Here is a 19,536-nt window from a genome sequence, read left to right as displayed (position 1 = left end):
GACTGGTATGGTGGTGTGTGTCTACAATCCAACACTCAGGAAGTTACAGCAGAAGGATTTTGATTCAAGACTAGCTTGGGCTAAATACCCTGTCTCAACCTTCCCCACTCCCAATACATTACTGTGAAAATGTTCTCATGTAATTTCAGTGGATCATGAACCCCACCAGGAACGTGTAAATTCTAGATGTAGTTCTCAGCGAGGGGCACAGACATACAGCTTCGAATCCTAGCTGTCCCCGGTGACGCCATAGAGCAGCAGTGTAAGTCATTAAAGGTCCTGAGACCCAACGGGGGGAGGATTCAGCCAGACTAGCACAATGATGAGCAGCCACTCAACAGGCAGTCACGAACCAGGAGGGACAAGTGAGGTCCATGGAGTGCCTGCACGGAATGAGAGTAGGGAGCTGGCTAGCATTCGGGTCCCTGGGCCTCTCGGGACTGGCATGCAGGTCACCTAGGTGCTTTTAAAGCTGCTAACTGCCTCCTGATTATGACAAGAATAAATAGGTTTGAGAAGCACTTTGCCTTTCTAACTTCCACAGTCCACGTCCTGAGAGAAGACTGACAGCTGGACCCTGTGTGGTCCGACTATGTGTGTGTGGGGGGGGGGGGGGCGCTGGAGAATGCTGGAGTCCAGGAATGAGAGGCCAGCATGTAACATAACAGAATAGTCTCAGAAAGAAAGAGAGAAAAAACTAAACAAAAATAGACCGTTTGCAGGTAGGCTAGGAGAAGCAGAGGACAGATGTCCCATGGAGCAAGGTTGCTGCTCTGCTGGAGACTTCTTCCACCCACAAAATCCTGACCAGAGCGTGCTGCACTCTGGGGGCTCATCCTTGTCCTCAGGCTCCAGGAGAGCAGGCCACCAGGAGCAGTAAAAGGAAAGGGCCTTGGGGTAGAGGAACTGGAAAAGTGAACCGTTACCCAAGCTTTCACTTTCATTATGTGTGTGCACCCTTCAGGCCCCTGGTGATTCAGACACAAGCAGGTCCAGCCCGCCATCCCTAGCTCGTTGCCTAGGAAGATCCCGTCCTTGAGAAATCTATGGCAGGAACTGGAGAGCCTCTGCATCTCTGGGACTGGCTGGTGGCACAGCTAGAAAGTGAAAGCTGGGGAGGATTATGATGGAAGGCTGGGGCAAAATTCTTCTGAGGATTCCCAGCAAACACGCGGCTCTGCAGGGTTATCTATACCACACGGCAGGTCGGATTGATTGCTGTAGGATGCAGCAGGGTCCTGGGAAAGCCTAAGCCTCAGTGACCTGCTGTAGCCTAGGCACAGGCCTTTCCCCACATTCTTAGAGTTAGCTAGCATTAGCCTGCAACTGCCTGTCACTTCCATCCTCTGGGGTCCTCACCTCTCACCCCACAGAGAAACTAGAAAGCAACCCTCTCTTGTAATTCTCACCCACAAAACGGCCAGCCGCAGCCTCTTGGGAACCTTCTTTTCAGGGCTCTCCTACTGAGGCTCTACCCCTTGCCCAGGCACCTCAAACTTTCTGAATTAGCCACGTTGAATGGGGCTTTTAGAATTCTCCCCTGAGCCATGAGCAGCCTACTGCACATCAGGCCCACAAACACCACCGAGAACGTCTTCAACTCCCCTCTCCCGAGTCGCTTAGTGTCCGCCTTCCTCCTGGCTTCTTCAGTCTCCGTTTCATCTGGCTTCTGTCCTTCTTGCTAATAATGTCACTAGCTGACAAGTTCAAAGGAGGCGTCCTAGCCTTCACCAGTGTGGTCCAGCACCTGGCGAATCCATCTTACAAGTGTTCGCAGGCTCTCCAGAAGGCCCGTCCTAGTGATGCGATGTCCATGACCTCCCTGTCTTCAGAGTCACCCATGGCTCCTCACTGCCACGTCTTGTGGTCCCCTTCTTACCCTGGCCACAGGGGCCACAGGAATTGCGCTCCCAGACTTTATTGCTGGCCCTCCCTCTCCTCTCTTTCAGTTTCTAAATGCTTCCTCTCTCTCATCTTACCATTAGAGCTTCCACAGGATCTTCCTCTGCCTGTATTGCTTCCTCCCTCCACCTTCCCCCGTCATTCTCAACCTAGCCATCTCTCCTGGAGACAGCTTTCTCTGGTGTGTCCATTGACTTAACTCACTCACTTTTATCATCATCATCATCACCATCATCATCATCACCACCATCATCACCATCATCATCATCACCATCATCATCACCATCACCATCATCACCATCACCATCACCATCATCATCACCACCATCACCATCATCATCATCACCACCATCATCACCATCACCACCATCATCACCATCATCATCATCACCATCATCATCACCATCACCATCATCACCATCACCATCACCATCATCATCACCACCATCACCATCATCATCATCATCATCATCATCATCATCATCCCAAACATTGAGCACTTCCCGCCCCCACCCCCACACACGGTCCCTATCTCCATTCCCCCTTCCCTTCTCCCTTGAGAGGGTGGGTCCTCCCTGGTATCCTGAAGGACCTGAGGGGATAGGAACCCCACAGAAAGACCAACAGAGTTGACTCACTAACTTCTAACTCACTGCTTTCCCCCCATGATCCTGAGTCTGTCATCTTGCCCTGTCACACTGATCTGACACCGAGCACGGTGCCTGACCTGCAGCTGGCATTCTGTAAGTGTCGGCTGGGAGGGTTGCAGGGCCTGTCCCTTAAACTTTGCACACTACTGTTCACAGCAGTGTTCTGGAAGCATCCGAGGTGTTTCCCCATCCACCTGGACACTCACAACCTTGATTTCAACCCCAACCCCACCCCCACCCACCACTGCCCCTGCACCCATGGATAAAGCTTGGCTTTCAAGGACACTCAGGCTCTGCCTCCACCCCTGCCTCCACCTCTTTTTCCTTAATGTCTCTTCTCCTCTCCCTACCACATGGAGTCCATATTTGCGCATTTCCCTGCTTCCTGTAATGTATTTGTAACTCCTAAACCCCGAAACTTGTGTTGCAAGAAAAAGGCATAGAAATCAGATGGGACCAGGACTGGAGGAGTTGGGAAGGAATTAATGAAGGGAACAGTGTCTAGTGCTACTCAGGAGAGGGACACATGGTAGTCAGGGTGATGACAGGGGCTTGATGTGCCGTTGGTGGTTTGAAGCTCAGGGGAGAGATTTAGGGGAGTTTTTAAATTCTTCTGCAAAGCAGCAAGTTTCAGACATGTGCATAATGGGGGAAAAATAAGTCGATTGGTTTTAATTCTGGTGGTGCAGGGAGATTGAACCTGGGTTCCTGTGTATGGTAGGCATGGATGTTATCACCGAGCTACATACATACACCCAAGCCCGGCTCTTGACAAAGAGGTTTAGAGTAAATAAGGAAACACTGCCAGCTGGTGGTCAGGAGCACTCCTTTAATCCCAGCACTCAAGAGGCAGAGGCAGGGGGACCTCTGAGTTGGAGGCAAGCCTAGCCTACAGAGTGAGTTCCAGGGCAGCCAAGGCTACACAGGGAAACCCTATTTCAGGAGGGGGGGAGAGAGAGAGAGAGAGAGAGAGAGAGAGAGAGAGAGAGAGAGAGAGAGAGAAAGCTAGCCTTCACTTTAGTACAAGCATGTATTGCAAATTCAGATTTTGAATAGACACCTCTCTCTCACACACACACGCACCATCAGACTCAAGCATCCAACTATGCACACACCCAGACACACATGCCCAGGTATGTTCACAGCCTCAGACTCATACGCCCAGCTGGTCTAGGTCCAGGCTGCTCACAGTTCCCTGAATGCACCTCGTCCTTCCACACCCAGCAGGAACATCACTGTGCCTCGCAGCCTTCCACACAGCCTTAAAGTACAGCTCGGTTTGTCTAACAGACGCTGGCTGAGCATCCTGTGTGCCAGGCACTGCCTGGTCACTGGAGTCACAGTTGCGCATAAAACAAGGGCCACTCCCGCCATTCACCAGCACCTTCTGCCCCGAGTCCACATTGCCTGTGATTGGAGTGTCCTCCCTACAGTGACTAAGTATTACAAGTAGGCTGTGGCTCTGTGCCAGTATCTGTGCTGGGTGCTTTATGCATATATGAGGCCGCTTAGGGAATTTCCCAGTGCTATGGTCTGTGCTGATAGGAGCTGGGAGCATCACCTCTGTCCATCCTGGTAATCTGGAGAGGTGTGGCCCCATGGTTCTGTCTAAGACAAAACTGCCACTGTCTTATATCCTGTTGTCTCCTTTTAAAGTCAAGACGTCTTTATTCTCATATAATATATGAGAATAAAGAACCAATATGCAAAGCGCTGAACAGGACTCTAGGGACTAGCAGTCACCCCTCTGCCGTTCATCTACGCTCAACACCCTGTTATTTACTGTCGCACAGGGGCTCCTTGAGAATAAGGATTGTTCCACTGTGGGCCCCATCTATTCCCAACTCTGGTTACAATACAGTAGGGGGCTCAGAGAATATGGATGTCAGAAAGGATGGGAGAGAGGGAGGGGAAGGATGGGAGGTGTCATAGCTCCAGCCCCATCAAGGCCGTTCCTCTTCAGGTCTCCCACTCACCTTCAGGCCTTGGCTGTGCACAAGGGCAAGCACCTGGAGGGTTCTGACAAGGAGGAACCCTCCATCTGGAAGACCCGCCTCCTCTGTGCCATCAACAAGAGTATGGCCTTTGGGACATTCGAGAGTGCATCACCCGGGTACCCACACCCCTGTCCTTGAACTCACAATGGTTGGTAAACAATATTTGAAAATAAGGAAGCTGGGTGGGCCGGAGAGGTGGCTCAGAGGTTAAGAGCACGGACCTGCTCTTCCAGAGGACCTGAGTTCAATTCCCAGCAACCACATGGCGGCTCACAACCATCGGTAATAGGATCTGGTGCCCTCTTCTGCCTTTCAGGCATACATGCAGGCAGAAAGCTGTATGATGTATACATAATAAATATTTTTAAAAAAAGAAAGAAAGAAACTGGGCTTGTCTGCGGATGGGCAGTAGGCTGTGGTCACTCTCTCTGGGGTTACCTCTTTTCTTGGGACACATCCTTGCTTGATTCAGTCACCGAGCTTCAGGCTCTCTGTGATGAGGAGAACATTTTCGAGGGGTCCCTGAGGGAAGTAAGTGGGCCAGCCTGCAGGACAGACCAGGTCAGCCTGGCCAGCCTAGGCACATCTCAGCCATGCCTGGGACCAGCCCCGCCCTCTCTAGCATCACCACATCCCCCACCTGGCTTTTGTGCCCTAAGTTCCAGCTCTCCCGCCATGGTCAGTTTCATCCTTCCTCCCCCTCCCTCATCCTGGCTCTGTCTGCCTCCATTACCCGCCCTGCCTTCAGTTCCATCATTGTCTGCCCCAAGCCTCTCCTCTCCACACCCAACCCCCCCCCCATTGCCCAGAGTCCATTCCTCTGTCCTTCCATATCCAGCTCTCTCATTGGTCCCCTCCTCCCCTGCTTGCCTCCCCTTTCCTGTCTACTTATCTGTCGTCCCTGTGAAGGTCTCTCCATCATCTGTGTCCCTGCCACGCCCTCATCTCCCATGCTCCCAGTGCCCCCTCAGCATCCAGTCTACCTGTGACCCCAATTCTGTCATTCTCCCTATCCTTCCCTCCAGGGCTTCTCTCCCCAGCATCTGAATCTGTGCCCGCCAACACCCTCATCAACTCTTGGGTCCATTAGCCCTAGCTGGCGTCAGACTGCCCTGTGCTCTCTCTGCTCAGAGGGAGATAACCTGGCAGCTCCTCTGGACCCAGGTCTCCTCTTCCACCTTCACAGCTGACCCTCTCCGATGCTCAGAGAACTTTGGATTAGCCACAAAAGAAAAGGACAAGAAGTGGTCTGCAGGCCAGAAGCTTCCTGTGTCCCGGGCCCTTTGCCTGACCACAGTACTGACTCCATTCACCCATTGCTGTCTTCTCTCTGGCCTAGATCTAAGACACAGCGCTATTCCATTCTGCAACCAGACACCTCACACTGTGGTAACCTGTACTCTTAACCTTGTCTGAGCCCATGCAGCTTTTTACTAGCAGGTCTCTGCTGTCCAGCAGCAGAGGGAGGACAGGCTCTCAGAGGCTGGTGCAGGAGCCCAGACCTTAACCTGAACTTTCAGGGCCATTGCTGATGAAAGGGAGGTGCGAGCTGTTGACCTCATGATTGTGTCTGCTACTGTGTTTGCACCTCTGCTGGTGGGGCTGCAGAGATGGCTCCGTCATAAAGAGCTCTTTTGGCTTTTCCAAAGGATGGGAGCTTGGTTTCCAACACCCATGTCTGCTGGCTGACTCAGACCCACCTATAACTTTAGTCCTAGGGCATCTAATGGGCTCTTCCGGTCTCCATGGGCACCTGCACAGATTTGACACATATATATGCACATAAATAAAAATAAATCTTATAAAAGGCTCTACTGGAAGAAGCTTCTGGAATCCCAGACCCCAAGTCATGCCTCTCGATGTCCTTGACACTAAACTAGAGGCGTTCCTTATTTGGTTTGGGGATAGGGTCTGGTACAGCCCATTTTGGCCTGGACTTGCGATGTAGCAGAGAATCTTGAACCTCTGATCCTCCTGTCTCTACCCCAACCCCCTGCACCGGAATTACAACTGCGTGCCGTCATGCCTGGGTTTTGTGTAGACTTATTTTGTTGTTGTTAACGATTTGTAAGATATTATAATTCCATCATTTCTCCTTCCCTTTCCTCCCTCCAGACCCTCCCAAGTACCCTGCCTCTTGCTCTCTTTCAGATTCATGGCCTCCTCTTTCTTTGTTGTTGTTATTGATGGTGGTGGTAGTGGTGATGATGGTGTGTGTGTGTTCCTAAGCACGTAAGTACAACCTGTTCAGTCTGTATGATGTGTACGTGTATATATACATTTACAGGACTTACCATTTGGTATCGCATAATTTAACTGGTGTGCTCTTCCCTGAGGAAAACTATTTATCCAGCTGTCAGCATTCCTCGGTTGTCTGTAGCTTTTGTGTAGAGTTGAGGCCTCATCTGGCTGTATTTGGTGCTGAGGATGGAACCCAGATCCTCGAACACACAAGAGGAGCACTGTACTGAATGAGTCCTCAAACTATGAGCGTCTACAATGGGATCTATTACTCCTACTGCCCAACTTCTATATCAGTGATGCTGATTGAGAGGTCAAAATGGCAAAAATTCACTCAGTGGGAATCGGAGGACCTCCAGGTCCATGCCAAGGAGGATGCTGGCGTTATGGATATTGGGACCTGGGGGAGGAGCTCCTCCCTCCTCTGTCTCTTCTTCCCTGCAGACTGATGGCTGCATGTGCAGCTCTTCTACAGGACTATGCTGGTGCTCGAAGCCACCTTGTGCTGGACAGAAAGCTGCAGCATGAACCTGGGGACACTCAGGAGCCTCCACTGGCGATGTGAGTGGTGCAGCGCCTGCTGCACGTGATATCTGGCGCCCAGCTTGCTGCTGTGGGTGGCGCCCAAGGGAGTGTTCACAAAGTGTCTGAGCTGGGTGCTGTGATGGCACCAAACAGGAGAGCAAGCAAACCCAGGGGACATGGACATACCGGCCTGGGCAGTGGAGAGTGTACAAAAAAAAAAAAAAAAAAAAAAAAGAAGACAAAAATACATGGGTATCAGGACTGGCGGGAGATTCCTTTTAGGCCCATGGGGGGATAGACAAGGGCATCTTTGGACATGGAAATGGGCACAGGGCACAGGCACACGGACATGAGCACAAAGTGGGCAGCAGGTGCAATGCAAAGCTCTTGGCCCTTTGCTCAGTCTCTGTGCCAGGAGAACTGCCAGCCCAACTAAGGATGGCCACCCTGAGCCTAAGCACCAGTCTGCGCTTTGGTGAGGAGTATCCAGGTCCTCTAGACCAGCCAGAGAGGAGGGTCACGTGACTCATGTGAATCAGCCTCCCTTCCCCAACCCCTTCTAGTCCCAGCTCCCCCTCGTCCCAGCTGCCCTCTCCAACCCTGTACAACTCTCTGGTCTATGTGGTTCAAAGACGAGCATGTCTCCCACCCAGAATGTGGGAAGAGGGTTGCCTCATTGCCCCATGCTTTGCTCACCAGCTCCTCCTTTACTGGAAGCTTCTGTAACCTGATGCCTCACAAGATCCCCAGCCCAGCTCTGCCAGAAGCATCCTCACCCTCTGACACAGCAGAATGAGCCCCAAGATGGCTGCTTCCTCTCTCACTTCTACTAAAAGCAGTCTGCCACGGGGTTTGGACTTTACCTTCAGCACTACCCTCCCTGAGGCAGTGGAGATATCTGACCAGGTCACTAACAGTGAAGTCCAAAGCACCCTTCACCCCTCTGCCCGGAGGACGGAGCCTTACAATGCAGGAAGCACTGGAAGCAGGGCCTGGGACTCAGCTGGCACTTGAGCTGGAAGCCCCTTGAATTTGAGGCAGATATAGGATAAAATCACTTGTCATGAGGTCAGCTCATGGAGCCAGCCTTAGCCTGTCATAAACCGCTCCCAGTTTGCATTGAAGCACTGCTTCCCAGTGATTAGACCCTAAGACCTCTTTAGAGTAGGGCCAACCGACAGCAAACAGAGACCTACCACCCGGGTGCTCTCGGTTTCAGACCCTTTGTCCTACCTGTCACCTCTATTTCAGGGGACCTGGAAGGTGACCCAAAACAGAGTCCTGGGCTTTGGCTACTGCACCAATAGCTGGAGGACTCTGTCTTTGGAGAAATGAACACAGTTCTAAGGCAGAGTCCAAGACCAGAGGCTAGCTTCACCCAGTGCCTGCTGGCTATCACACACTTCTGAGGACAGGAAGGAGATCCTTCAACAAGCAGCTCACCTCCCTGTCCTCCCCTGGCTTTGTCAGGAAGGTAACTTAACCCCTGGGCTGGTGCATGTTAAGCGTGTACTCTACCACTGAACCCCACCCCCAACCAACAGCCACTCTATGGGGGAAAAAAATTATATGATTTGACAAAGGACCGAATTTCTTTGGATTTTTTCCCCAGTCATCTCAGGAATGTTTATTGAGTTGCTGCTATGTTCCAGGGCCCAGTGCTGGATATGGCGGTCAGAGCAAAACAGCATGGTCTTTATGCTCTTGGGGTCCACAGCTGGGGTCCTATGGCTGCCCTCATCCCTGACCCTCACAAATGAAATGATGTTAAGGAGTTAAGCAAAACCTGGTTTTAAAACCAGGTTTATCATGCATTAGTTGTGCAACCTCAGGAAGTTATTTAACCTCCCTGGGCCTCAGAACCCTCCTCTGTTCAAAAGAAGCTGTGAAAATCTCTGTAGCAGTCTCGGTCTGAGCGGTGAGTGTAGACGGGGGTCGTGAGCTGGCTAAGCCCACAACAGTTGACCACAGATTTGTAGGGGAGGAGCATGGAGAAAACACTTGACCCGTTGGAAGGGCTGACTTTGTCCTGGCCTCTGCTGTACCCCAGTCCCAGGGTGAGGTTGGGGGAGCATGGGTTCACAGAACTTTCAGCACCACTTCTGTGCTAGGCTCTCCCAGGACAACCGGCTTCTAAGGGATTCTGTTGCGTCTTCATCATCGTCTGGATGTTGACATCTTAGTTCCATTTCAGAGACGGGAAGCTGAGGGCTCTGTCCAATTGGCCGTCCTCCCCACATCGGTCACTAGAGGGCGCCAGGGCTCAGGGGAACTGGGTTGAGCAACATCTTTATCGTCCCTGGAGCCCACCAAAGTCTACAGGCCAGTACCCAGGGCCTGAATAGTGTGGCCCGGAGGGTTCCACAGTGTGGGAAGGAGGCGGCAGAGGAGAGAGATAGCCAGAACCAGCGTACTCAAGAAGCCTCCGTGTCGTTTCTCACTCCACAGGGACTCTGTTTAGACTCTCCCCTTCTGGCCCCCCTGATCTAACTTGGGTCATATCTGTGTCTCCACAGTTCCTTCTGTCTGCAGGTTCCTTCATTTTTTTTTCCTCTGTTGTGGCTGACACTCTCTCTGTGTATGCTAATTGTCTCTGCATGTCTGGTTCTATGCGTGCCTGTGTCTATCTGTCCGTCCATCCATCTGCCTGCCTGCCTGCCCCTATCTCACTCAATTTCAGGGCCAGTCCCTGCCCTCCCACCTCTTCACCCAGCAGCTGCTCGCAGCTTCACTGTTGGCCTCCCTTACCCGCCTCCTTAGACTTGACAAGGGCGGTGAGAGAGGAGGGAAGGGCAGCCTGGTGGGCCCACCTCTTTTTGCCTTTCTAGGCTGGGAGGCTGGGCCAGTAGGTCTTTTAACAGACTGGGCAGCCTGTACAGCTCGCCAGCTCTGAGTACCGCGCCTGGCTCTGCGGTCTCGGCAACACAGCCAGCATGCAGCAGCCACCCACAGCAGAATCCTTGGCTCCTTCTACAGAGCCCAGCAAGCCCCCTTACAGCTACATAGCCCTGATTGCCATGGCTATCCAGAGTTCACCGGGTCAGCGCGCCACCCTCAGTGGCATCTACCGCTACATCATGGGCCGCTTTGCATTTTACCGGCACAACCGGCCAGGCTGGCAAAACAGCATCCGCCATAACCTGTCTCTCAACGAGTGCTTCGTCAAGGTGCCTCGTGATGACCGCAAGCCAGGCAAGGGCAGCTACTGGACCCTGGATCCAGACTGCCACGACATGTTCCAGCACGGCAGCTTCCTCCGTCGCCGCAGACGCTTCACCAAGCGCACAGGTGCCCAGGGCACCAAGGGCCCTGTCAAGGCAGACCACAGACCCCTTAGAGCCACCAGCCCGGATCAAGGAGCCCCCAACACCACAACTGGCAGACTGTGCCCATTCCCACCAGAGGTGCCAAACCCCAAGGGCTTTGGGGGTCTGATGGGGTCATTGCCAGCCAACATGTGCCCAACAACCAGTGACACCAGGCCCCAGCTGCCCACTGGACCCAAAGACATGTGCTCGGCAAAGTCTGGAGGTCCAAGGGAGCTTTCTGAAGCCACCTCGCCCTCACCATGCCCGGCATTCGGCTTCTCATCTGCCTTCTCTGAAGCTGAGAGTCTCGGCAAGGCCCCCACACCCAGTGTGGCTCCGGAGAGCATCGGGAGCAGCTACCAGTGCCGGATGCAGACGCTGAATTTCTGTATGGGGGCTGACCCAGGCCTTGAACACCTCTTGACCTCTGCAGTCGCCACTCCTGGATCCTCAACACCTTCGGCCTCTCACCGGGCTCCACTGCCCCTGCCAGCTGACTCCAAGGAACCGTGGGTGCCTGGGGGCTTCCCTGTCCAGGGAGGTTCTGGCTATCCACTGGGATTACCCCCTTGTCTTTACCGGACACCGGGAATGTTCTTCTTCGAGTGACTGACTGCAGCAGCCCCTCTGTAGGGCTTCTGTCAACTGTTCCCTGGAGACTCAGACTGGCTATGTGACCTAGGGTATTCTGCAAGAACCCAGCCCTGGCAGGCCAAGGACTGTGAGGACCGGAAGGCAGAAGTGAGCAGTCAGCCAGGTCCCTGGGGGGACCTACTGACAAACTTGGGATGTGGGGAAATGGAACCCTCAACATTTTTCTCTGTGGTTCTCAGGGCTAATAAAGCCAGTGAGATGATAAGAGTCTTCTTGCTGAATGGCTGGAGCTAAGGGCCAGGATTCTGTGTGGGCAGTGTGGTGGACTGGAGGTATTTTGGGGGGCGCACAGCAGGGATGGGGGACCCGCCTGGAAAGATCGTGGTTGAGGCTTTCTCCTCCTGGGGACTTTCTTGGGGAGTTTCCCAGGAAGGGAAAGTAGGGCATGAGGGCAGGCGGAGGGGAAATGCAGCCAAGATCCACAGAGTATGGGAAAGCTAGGCTGGCCGATGGGGTTGCTTGCCATCCTTGGTTGTAACTGGACCCTCTGTGAAGCCTCACCATGTCCACTGCCATCCCCTTCCTGGCTTCGTTCCTGTCATCTTGTCTGGGTTCTATGGAATATCAATCCCATTTACAATGGTGGGAACTGAGGCTTAGGGCTCACCCAAGCTCCAGGGAAAAAGGAGTGGCAGAGGGTAAAGGGTACCCAGGTCTGCATGGCTCTGAAGAAAACAGAAGGAAGGCGCAAAGTAGAGAGCTGGCCCAGGGCAGCATAGGATGGCCCCAGAGAGAGGAGGACCTTTCCCATTACCAGAACTGACAAGACACCCTTCACTCATGTGCAGTCAGGGGATCCAAGATTTAAAAGTAGCACTGGTCTTTATTTGAATTCCCCACAGTAACAGGACCTCTCCTGGGTCCCTGGGTCTCTGGGTCCCTGGGTCCCTGGGTCCCTGGATCCCTGAGATCTCCTGGTGACCTTTTCCAGAATTATATTACATTCATCTCTCTCTCTCTCTCTCTCTCTCTCTCTCTCTCTCTCTCTCTCTCTCTCTCTCTCTCTCTCTGTGTCTCTCTCTGTTTGTGTGTGTGTGTGTGTGTGTGTGTGTGTGTGTGTGCGTGTGTGTGCGTGGCAGCACAGGAATTAGAGCCACCTGTAGGAGTTGATCTCCTTCCAACATGTGGGTCCTAAGGATTGAACTCAGAAACCTTTGCCCATTAAGCCATCTCGCCACCCCCCTCCCACGACTCTTTATGAACACATTTCTTTGGGGGGGGGGGAGGACAGGACTCATGGCTGCCCTAAGTACTGAGCAGAGACAACTGAGTATTCTCTTGGGTAGAATAGGGTGCACGGCAGCTGGCATGATAGCCACCAGAGGAACAGCCAGGAACCTGAGTCCTCATTGTCGCCCCAGCACTGCAAGAGACAGGAAAGGCTTCCTGCCCCTTAGTCTCATCTTCTGGGTATGGGGTGAGGCAAAGGGATCAAAGTGCTGGTGTGCCCCCATTTTAGTCTTCTATGGAGAGTCCAGAAAGCCTATGTCTCGTGAAGTGGCACCCAGTGGCTGCCCTTCTTTGGGCAGGTGGCTTAGTCTCCTCCAAAAGCCCTGGGCAGCCTCCCTGACTTCAGCCTCTGTGACTCCCTCCTCCCTTCACAGGTCCCTTGGGGCTTTAGAGGAAGCCTGCTGGCTGGCCTGACTGAACTGTCTGGTTCCCACAGACTCCAGAACCGAGGTGGAGGGGGACCTGAGAGGCCAAGCCTGCTGTGGCCAGAAGGCGGTGGGAAAATGCCTGGCCAGCTTGGGGATGTGAACTCTCCCTCTTCCTCTCACACTTCCCCCCTCCTCCCCTCTCATTTCTCCCTCCTTACCCTGCCTGCTGCACCCCAAGCAGCAAAACAGTGAGCTTTTGGGAGGGAATACAACAGGGTCCCATGCAGTAAGGGATGCAGCTACACAGAGAAAGGAGACCCTCTAGGTGGGTGTGGGTGTAAGAGTATGCTGGGGAGACACGGTCAGTTAGAGACAGGACAGAGTCCCTAGGGAGGATTCTTTCTCAGCTGGGTCAGGGAAAGAGGCCTCTGTTGGGCACTGTTCCTTGCTTTGCATTCCTCTGGAGCCTTGGTGACCCCAAGTCTCTCCTCAGCCTGTATCCTAGCTGCTAGGAAGATGGGAAGCTATCAGGGCTGGGGAAAGCACCCAGCCTCCCAAGTATGTTCAGCCTCTGAGCCCCGTGTCTGTGTCCCAGAAGAAGAACGTGGGACTCTTCAGGAAAGGCTCCCGCCTGTTCCCTCCTGTGCTTGGGCCGGGTGATGACTCAGGTCTCTCCCCGTGTCCTTAGTGGTCACCACCTGTACCACTGCCACTGATTACCACCCAAGAGAGCAGCTCATAGAGAGACTGGGCAGCCAGCTGGAGACCTTGCTTGATCTAGGGGTTTGGGAAGAATGGGAAAAGAAAAAAGGAAGGAAGGAAAGACAGACAGACAGACAGACAGACAGACAGACAGACAGACAGACAGACAGTTTCTTCTTGCCCTCAAGCCCCGAGACTTCTTGTTTGTCAAGAAGTGGTGATGACCCTCAAGTAGGATCTTGGCCTAGACCTACCCCAGATACATGATTCAATCTTGGACCAGGCTCACCCACTCTGGTTTCACTTTCTTTGTCCAGCATAGGAAGTGGGCAATTTGATTCCGTATCTGAGTCTCAGGGGAATATCTGGCCTGAGGGACCGCCTTAAGGACATCCCATCTTTGGAGGTTCTTGGCCAAGAAGCCTCGACATGCTAATCTCATGCTACTCTCTGCTCCGTACCCAGTGGCGGCCTTCCCACTGGCGTCTGCCCTCACACTCCTCTGTGGCCCAGAGACACTTCCACACGTTGTCTGACTGTTGGGGGGTGGGGTGTCGGGCCAGTAAGTGCCCCTCATCAGTTCAGACAGACAGAATGTCTTGATACAGATGTCAAGGCCAAGGTCACAAAGCAAGGCCGACAGAGCAGTCCCCTCAATCCACCCACACGATGCTTAGGTCAGGGATGTGGAGTCTGACAGCCTCAGGGGCTCCAGAGACCATTTACTCCTCTTCAGGAAATCAGAGCAGAAAGGGTTCTGAGACTGAATCAAACCCTAAAATGGTAGGCTCAGTATTTAAGACTATTCCAGAGTTCTTAATCACGCACGGCAGCTCGGATTCTTGGAATGCACAGTTGACAGGGTGTCTCCTGACCCACTCTTCCATTATGCATGTTCCAGGAAGTAGGACGGGCCTGCGCTAACAAAACACAGTGACCCTGTTAGGCTGTCATTACCTGCTGGTATTTGGTCTGCCTGCCCAAGGTCCAAGGTCATAGATGGGGTCCCCACCACCCCAAGGGCCCACCTCACAGACTCTTTCCCTGAGCTTCTCTCAGACCTGCCTCCCACCCTCTGCTTCCTTCCCTGAGGAAGGCACTCCCCTGCCTTGAGTTGCAAGTTACTCATGCCTTCCCACACCCCCAGAAAGCATTTGGCTGGGAGAGACCCTCTCCCCCAGAGGGCGGCTTCCTGCGCTGGCTGCCGCAATGATGAGAAAGCAGGGGGAGTTGTGTTGGCCTGGCACATCTAACTGTTGGGAGTGCAGCAACCCAGGAATCCAGACCTCAGCCCAACAGGCCTCCCCCCTACCCCCAACCCCCACCACACCCCACCTCTCGGCCAAGCTCCCAGTACCGTAACCCAGGCTGCCAGAGGCAAGGTTGCCTTCAGTGTTGTCTTAGCTGTGTGGTCTGGGGAAAGTCATTTCCTCTCCCTGTTTTCCTCAGAATGATACACAAGTGGTGTTTGCCCCCACAGGATTGTTCGTGGATTCTCTAAATTAGCATTTGCAAAGTGCTTAGAGCAGGGCGTGGCATTCGGAATTGCAATATAGATTAGTTACAGGAAGTAAATCCGTATTTGGGCCTGGTGAATGCCCCCTTACCATGGTGGATCCCCTACCAAGGCAGTGTCTAGCTGCTGTGGAAGAAAGGGACAGAATGTAGAGAAAGGACTAGCCAATTCCATGGGTTTCAATTCTGTCCTTTCCACTTGCTGGCGGTGTGGAGTCAGTCATCTGAGCCTCAGTTTCCTCCTCTATAAAATGTGGGTGCTCTTTTCCATCCCTAGGGCTGGCATCTTCATGCATAGTTTGGTCAACAGAGATAAAATTAGGATAAAAAGCATCCTTTGAGGTGCCTGATCCTCCGCTGTTCCTACCCTGCTGGTAAATGGGTGGGCGACTCTGGAGTCAGTCGGTGGACAGAAGGAAGTGGATCTGTGGCTAAAAACAGAGACCAGAGGCCTGTTAGTCACTCTGTTAGCCGGGAAGACTGGGGCTGCCCCAGATCACTGTCCTCTAAGCCAGTACCAAGGTTGTGCAGCAAGTCACTCAGGTGCAAGTCCTTCCTCCCTGTGGCCAGTTCAGATGAGCTTCTCCACTTTCAGGGCTCTGTGCTTGGCGCCTACTCTCCAAGGAGTGTCCCCTCTCGGCAGGATGGCTTTCTACATACAATCCCTGTCACTTACCCACAATCCCTCCGAAGGAGCCCCAAAGCCTGGGTCCTCTTAACTGTCCTGCACACTCTCCTACAGCTTCATGCTGCCTTCCCATGGCCCCGCTGTGAGGCTTTCACAGTTGTGAGTCTGTACCTAAGGACATGGATTCAGGGGTGGGAAGGGTCTTGCCCTATGTTTGCCCTGTTCACTCTTCCTCTTCCTACCTCAGCAGGGATGTGGTGAACGGTTACAAGTGAATCATTCATCATTCACAATGGGCTGTCTCAAAGAACCCCAGGGACTCCCTGCCTGCTCAGCACCATTTAGGGCTTGTGAGTAAGAGCATGCATTCAAAGGCTTTCCCCTCAGTAGCTTTCATGCCCATCCTTCTGCCACTTTCCACAGGGCTCTCTTCCTTCTCACGCCCAGGCTCCATCAAGCATCCTCAGATGAATGTTCCCTGACCTCTGCTCCCTTCTCCCCCTGTCAGTACAGGCTAAGGTCAGTGTGGTTTGCCTGTTAGAAGAAGGTCCCTGAGACCAGGGGCTCTGTCTATTCACTGCTGTCCCGGATGTGGAACACAGCAGATGCTGAAATACCCAAATATGGACTCAGGAGCCTGCATCAGGCTCTGCCTGGGCATCTCAGTGGCTGGCACTGACCTGGGGAAGCAAAGTCATTAACCCATTTTACAGACAGGATCGTGAGAGCAAGTAGGGAAGTTTGCCCCTGGAATCCTGGGTCTGTTACTGCCCTGGGTACCTTAAGGTATCTGAGTCCTTCTGATTCGCTGCTCTGACTCTGCCGCTGGGTACAGCCTCCTCTGCTCTCCCTGCTCCCGGTCTCTCCAACTGACTCACATGCCTGGCAGCAGTTATCAGTCTACAGCATGGATGCTACCATCCTCTTCCTCTGTTCACGACTCTTCTGTGGCTCCCTTCTGCCTTGAGTCCCCCTGATTATTTCCCCCAAATTATCTCCATCAACATATTCAAAACCTTACTAGAATGGACTCAGGTAAAGTTGCTTTCAGTCTTGTGTGTGTGTGTGTGTGTGTGTGTGTGTGTGTCCACACGAGAGTGCACGTGTGCTACAACTCCTCCCCTCCCCCCGCCCCTGTCCACCACACTCTCCTCACTATCCCAGAACGCCTTATTTCTTGTGTGCCCTCATCTAGAGTGTTGTCACCTCTACGGAGATGAGACTTCAAGTTGGTGACTCCTTCTTGCTTTCCCCTACAGTTTCCTGGATTTTCTTCCAGCTTCTCCCAGCCTCTACCCTACCTCTGAGGTCCCAGAGGCTATGAGCCTCTCCGGAGACTGGCCCAGGAAGACTTCACTTACACTGCTCACAACACACATGCTAAGTTCGCTGGGAAAGCCTGCACCTCAGTTTCCTTAGCGGTAAAGTGCTGGATGGCTAACACATGGATCTTCTCAATATGGTGCTGGGGTTCAAGAAGCGCTTCCTCTCAGAGTGGGGAGGAGAAGCAGGTGCAGAGCAGCCCCCCACCTCCCAGAACAACCCTGGCGGCCTTGCTCCCTCTGGGCGGCCAAGCAAGGGCTGCGTCTTTTCCCACCACTGCCTAGTTGGGTTCAAGGTGGCCAGAGGAATTCAAGGCCACTAGACTCAGACAGGAAAAGGCAACGTCACCAGTGCTGGTGTAATCCAAACCAGATGTGGCCTCGGTGGCTTCCAGACCCAGGGGGTGGTCACTGTGGGCCTGGCCCAGGCCCAGAGGCAGGAAATGGCCTTGGAGGAACACTCTCTGGGTTAGGCCCAGCTAGGAGGAGGGTCCACTGGAAGCTCTTAACCCTTTTTGGACCAAAGGGGTGCCCAAGCCCTGCTCCAGGGAGGTGCACATGCTGGTAACACAGGAGGTCCAGTGCACTGCTGCTGGAACAGACACTGTGCCCCTGAACTACGAGAAGCAGGAAGTGCTCTTCCTGGAGCCTGGGAAGCTCATAGCCTAGCATCCTGGGGATGGCAAGGTCCCAGGTCCAGAGCTCTGGCCGCAGACTCTACTCAGGTCTGGCTCCAACTTGGCAGTCCTCAGTCAGCTGTGGACTGCTGCCTCCCTTAGCCCAGATCTCGGGTACAGACTCCTTTCACCCAATGACTGCCAGGGATAGAACTCAACCGAAAGCCATGGGGCTTGGGTCCCAGTCTCCAGAGAGACAGATGCAGCTATGCAACAGGGCGAGGGTTCCAGCTTTGAGAGTGTGCTCTGCAGGCTTTGAGAGAGCGAAGGGTCCTTACGAAGCAGGGCGGAGTGGTGCACGCAGCTAGTCTCAGCACTTGGGAGGCAGAGGCAGGCAGATCTCTGTGAGTTCAACCAACCTGGTGAGTTCCAGGACAGCCAGGGCTACAGAGACCCTGTCTGGGAGGGGATAGAGATGGGGACATCCCTATAAAGCCTCACCCTCTCATCTGTACTTCAAGTCTGCATTCTTTGCTCTAGGGACCTGGGATGCTCATTCAGACATGTTTCTGGGTGGAGAAGGGTGGCACGGTAGATTTGGGGTTGCAGGGTGATTATCCCTGCCTATGGCTTTGGGGAGCTTCTTGCCTGGGACGTATTAACTAGCTGTGTGGCCTTGGGCAAGTCATCTTTCTTCTGTGAACCTGTTCCCTCATCAATGGTAGATGGGCCCCCCTTCCTATCTCAGCTACCATGATGGCTTTAGGAGTTACAGAAGAAGGAAGAACTAAGATTGTGATCAAGTTAGAGAGGAGGAAGCAAGAGCCAGGTGTGGTGGTGCATGCTTTTAATCCCAGCACTCAGGAGGCAGAGGCAGGTAGGACTCTGAGTTCAAGGCCAGCCTGGTCTACAGAGTGAGTTCCAGGACAGCCAGGGCTAAACAGAGAAACCCTGTGTCTAAAAACTAAAAGAAAAACTAACAAAATAAAAAATAAAAAGGGAATGAGCTCGGAGTCAAGATTCTAACGCCAACTGCTGAAGTCTTCGGTAAGAGGCTTTCCCTGTTGTGGCTTCATGTGGCCTCAGTTTCCCCTGTTGGGTCTGAGCCTTGGATCTCTGCTGCTTAGGCTGAATCTCATTTCCTTCCTCCCCTCTCAGGGTGACTCATTATCGTGTTGTGTGGCCCGATGTTCAGCCAGGGTGAGGTCAGTGAGGCAGAAAGGACCACTCAGTGGAAACCCAGGCCTGGCTGGTGGAGGTGGGGGTGGGGGGAGGCAGCAGGGTGCCAGTGGGCAGTGGGCAACAGTGTGTGACCGTGGGGGCCCTGCTGTTAGTACATCTGCCATTCACAGCCCCAAAACAGGTTTTCAGAACTTTCGATTCCCAGTGCTAAGGTCATGCTTAGACACCCTCAAGTCCCAAATCCCATGCCCCATCTGGTACCTGCTGCTTGCAAGAGCAGGCCAGGCAGGGCTGTGGTGCCTGGCTCTGCAGTCGTGGAGGCAGGAGAAAGATGGACATCATCACTGAGGTCTGACTGTGGACACACCCAAGGCCCAAGCCAAGGGTAGCAGGCAGCAGCCAGAGCAGAAACAGTGCCTGATCAGTCTGGGTACTGCTCCTGGTTCCCTGCAGCCTCTCAAGCCTTCCTGAAATCAGGTTTTCCATCAGACAAAGGGTGCAACTCTTCCATGCTGCTCACTGCAGGCGGGGGACCTGGTGCTCACTACTGTCATGGCTTCTATCTGCCACACTGGCAGCCCCGCGCACCAAGCTGTCTCACTTGGGGCTCGGTTAGAAAGTCCACACAGTGGCATGAGGCCCCTGACTGCATGGGAGGCCCAGATAAGCAAGGCCAGAGGGAGCAGAAAGCAAGG

At 53.4% G+C, this 19,536-nt stretch overlaps 1 protein-coding gene across 1 annotated transcript; it reads left to right on the top strand.

The window, feature by feature from the left end:
- The first annotated feature begins 10,197 nt into the window (after positions 1-10,197).
- Foxs1 (forkhead box S1) lies at positions 10,198-11,482 on the top strand. The gene has a single exon (NM_001012091.2). It carries the CDS (start codon positions 10,249-10,251, stop codon positions 11,230-11,232), a length of 984 nt encoding a protein of 327 aa, NP_001012091.1. The 5' UTR covers positions 10,198-10,248; the 3' UTR covers positions 11,233-11,482.
- The last annotated feature ends 8,054 nt before the right edge of the window (positions 11,483-19,536 follow it).

This window comes from Rattus norvegicus, chromosome 3 (genome assembly GCF_036323735.1).
Source record: "Rattus norvegicus strain BN/NHsdMcwi chromosome 3, GRCr8, whole genome shotgun sequence".
Classification (NCBI taxonomy): Eukaryota; Metazoa; Chordata; class Mammalia; order Rodentia; family Muridae; genus Rattus; species Rattus norvegicus.
This window is presented reverse-complemented; position numbering and strand designations above follow the sequence as displayed.